We start from the raw sequence: 3,306 nt of genomic DNA, 5'->3' as shown, positions 1-3,306 counted from the left end.
CTGGAGTATGTCAGGACTCTGCTGTGAGGATACCCACTTCAGTCCTGCTATTCTCTGGGCCCTGTCTTGCTTAGGTCTCAGTTCAGTATAGATAAGTCCCTCCCTTGACCCTGTGGTTTGCCCATAGTCTGGAAGTGTAGAAACCCCTATTCCCATCCTTTACCATAGTTCCCTTAATTAAATTTGTTACAAACTCTTGTCATTTGCTTGCTAGTTTCCACAGGCCCCTTGTCTAGATGGTACAGGGTGACAGTTAGGCCTAACTGTCACTTCTGTCAACAGACATTTTCCCTACCCAGTCTCCCTAACTTGTTTAATCCCCATCTTTTGTCATTCCTATCTCCTACACACCCTTCTGAACCCACATATACTATTTAAGTTACCTCCCCTGATTTTCCCCTTTATACCCTCCCACCTCCCTCCCTCCCTCCCTTCCTTCCTTTTGCCAAATGACAAATTTTAAACAGGTCAATTAACTTTACATTTTTAACCAATTAAAAATTTAAAAACTAAAGCAACTAGGAGGTGAAGTCAGGAAGTCTCATCTTCCTGAGACCAAATGTAGGCTGGTCCACTTATTAGCTGTGTGACCTTCAGCAAGTCACTGAACCCTGTTTGCCTCAGGTTCCTCATCTGTATAACTTTTAGTTTTATACAATAACTAAAAAAGAGTGGAAATGGGACTAAAGAAAATATCAGTGGAAAATAACATCCTGTCTTGAAAGAAGCACTTCTAATGAAAGGCCATCTTGATATCTTTAGTGAATATATTATAATAGCCAGAATGGTTATCTTAGAGATCATCTAGCCCAAAAGTTTCATTTTATAGGTTAATAAATTAAGGCCCAAAAGAGGTAAAATGACAATCCAATGTCACACACTGAATATTTTTTTAAAAGATTTATTGCTGTTTTCTTTTTGTTTATACCAGTCACTTTCTCATAATCCCCCTAACCAAATCCTCCCTTGAAATAGAAAAAAAAATCTTAACAAAAGTAGCAGACTCTTACCTCTCTACTGAGAAATGTGTTTCATCTTCACTTCTCCATGACCAAGATTAGTCATTCAATTTAATCAAGTTTGATTGTCTTCTATTGTTTAGATTTATATAATTACAGCTATTGCTAGTCAACAAGGAGCTAGACTAGGATTGGAAGAAACTCTTCAAATCCCACATCTAATGCTTGCTACAAGTATCTATAAAAAGATGCTTTTATAGTGATTGAAAACAGTTTATTCTCTTAGTTTAAACATTTCCTCTAAAACTTTGCTGATATTCTCTAAATCCTTTCTTCATACAAAATACAAGAATCAGATTTAGCCTAGCCCTGACCAAATTGTTGAATTCTGAATGTCAACTAAATGTGTTTTTATTATATTTAATTTCATTTACATAGAGTTAGGTGGGGCAGTGAATAGGGACCAGGCCTAAAGTCAAGAAGAATCATCTTCATGAGTTCAGTTCTGGACTAATACTTTTATTAGCTGTTCGATCCTAGGCAAGTCACCTAACTTTATTTGCCCCAATTTTCTCTCTGTAAAATGAGCTCAAGAAGGAAATTGCAAACCACCACAGGATCTTTGCTAAAATAATCCCAAGTGGGGTCACAAAAAGTTTGACAAGACTGAAAAACTACCAGACAACAAAGCCTTCATTTCTTTTCCCCCTTCCCTTTTGGGGAACTAGGGGTGAGGTAGATAGAGAACGAGAATGTTCTTCCTGAGTTCAAATTTGGACCCAGATTCTTATTAGCTGTGGGACCCCCTAGGCAAGTCACTTAATTTTGTTTCCTCATCTGTAAAATGAACTGGAGAAGGAAATGGCAAACCACTCCAGAATATCTGCCAAGAGAACCCTAAATGGGGTCACAAAGACTCAGATACATCTGAACAACAAGAAAACATAGAGCACTCATCTAATCTTCAACATGGAATCTGCAGCGCATGTGGGCTAGACTGTGGGGTGTGGATACTTACTTCGGACTTTGAAATATTTCAAGTGGTTTGCCATAGTTTGTGCAACAGTTTCATCTGGGCAAATTTTAACCCCATTAGGAAATAAAGTGGTTCGCTTCTGGCGGAACAATCGCTGCCATTTGTTTTTTCTGTAGTCAAGAGGTTTTTCTTCTGAAGATAGAGGGATTGAAGACTGTACACTCATTCTATATGGTGAAACTGAAACCGTGGATTCCTGGATCTTCTCTGAAGGCAAATAGGTCTGTGCTATGAAATAAACCATATACAAGTCTTTCAGATGATGGATCAAAACCAGTCTATTACACAGTATGAAAGACCAGACAGTGCTTCGTAGCCAATAGTGTTTAAGCTATATAATTTCTGGATGAATAAAGTATAAAATGATATATAGAAAAGAGGGGAAAAGTGGAGATATTAATTTGGTCACTTCTCCACTTACAATTTCTACTTCTTAATGAACTTATTTCAAGACTGTTGAGAATTAGTAACATGAAATATATATATATATATATATATGTATATATATATATATCAGATGTCAAAATGAGAGAGAAAATGAGTTTTTTAAACTTGGGTTTATTATTCAATATATTAACAGGAGATGAAAGTTATTACCCAATGTGTGGTTCAATCATTTTATACTATTCTGTTTATGGTCTCAGATGGGTTGGTATAGCACTTAATGGCCACCAGCAAAGAGCAGAACTTCTCAAAACAATTTCCTTTTTTTTCCAATGGGATTGACACTTATGTAATAACGAAGCTTTGAATTAGAAAAACCAAAGCATGTCATCCCCATTTGTTCTACATTTATAACTGAATACTCCTAATCTGCTCATCTTTCACCTGCCCTGAATTAATGATGGATATTAGAAAGAAACCTTATTTTGATATATTACAAAAAATGAAAAAATCTCTCAAAAAATTTTTTTCTCTATTAGGCCGAGCAAAGTCTCCTTTTCCAAGATTTTTTAGAAGGCCTAAAAACTATCAATATCAGAACTAAAATATCAGGGCTGAATTGTCATTACAAACAGAAAACAGAAGTTAAAATATGTGAATTCAGCATGAATGTGGCTAAAGAATTATTAAAGACTGTTAAGACTGAAGACAAACAGACCAAATACCAAAGATTAATACCCCTACTATATATGCTTATCATTTGTTTCAATTTTTTTCATTTATCAGTTACTTAGATGAAAGAATTATCCTTTTAAAATGATCTTATAATCATAGAAAAATGGCATTACCTGTTAAAGTTTGATGGCCCCCTTCAATCAAGACAAATATCAAAATACTCAAAAACGTTTTCCAGGAAAAAGAGAACAT

At 35.4% G+C, this 3,306-nt stretch overlaps 1 protein-coding gene across 1 annotated transcript in view; it reads right to left on the bottom strand.

Moving 5' to 3' along the window:
• Window positions 1-3,306, bottom strand: part of IMPG2 (interphotoreceptor matrix proteoglycan 2) — a 90,443-nt gene extending 87,137 nt beyond the window's left edge. The window contains exons 1-2 of the mRNA XM_044666806.1: window positions 3,228-3,306; window positions 1,978-2,223 (exon numbers count right to left, since the gene is read on the bottom strand). Of these exons, the coding sequence (XP_044522741.1) occupies window positions 1,978-2,223; window positions 3,228-3,306 (325 nt within the window). The remainder of the gene's footprint in view (window positions 1-1,977; window positions 2,224-3,227) is intronic.

This window comes from Gracilinanus agilis, chromosome 3 (assembly GCF_016433145.1).
Source record: "Gracilinanus agilis isolate LMUSP501 chromosome 3, AgileGrace, whole genome shotgun sequence".
NCBI lineage: Eukaryota > Metazoa > Chordata > Mammalia > Didelphimorphia > Didelphidae > Gracilinanus > Gracilinanus agilis.
Note: the sequence above shows the minus strand (reverse complement) of the source record. Positions and strands in the feature narration are given on the sequence as shown.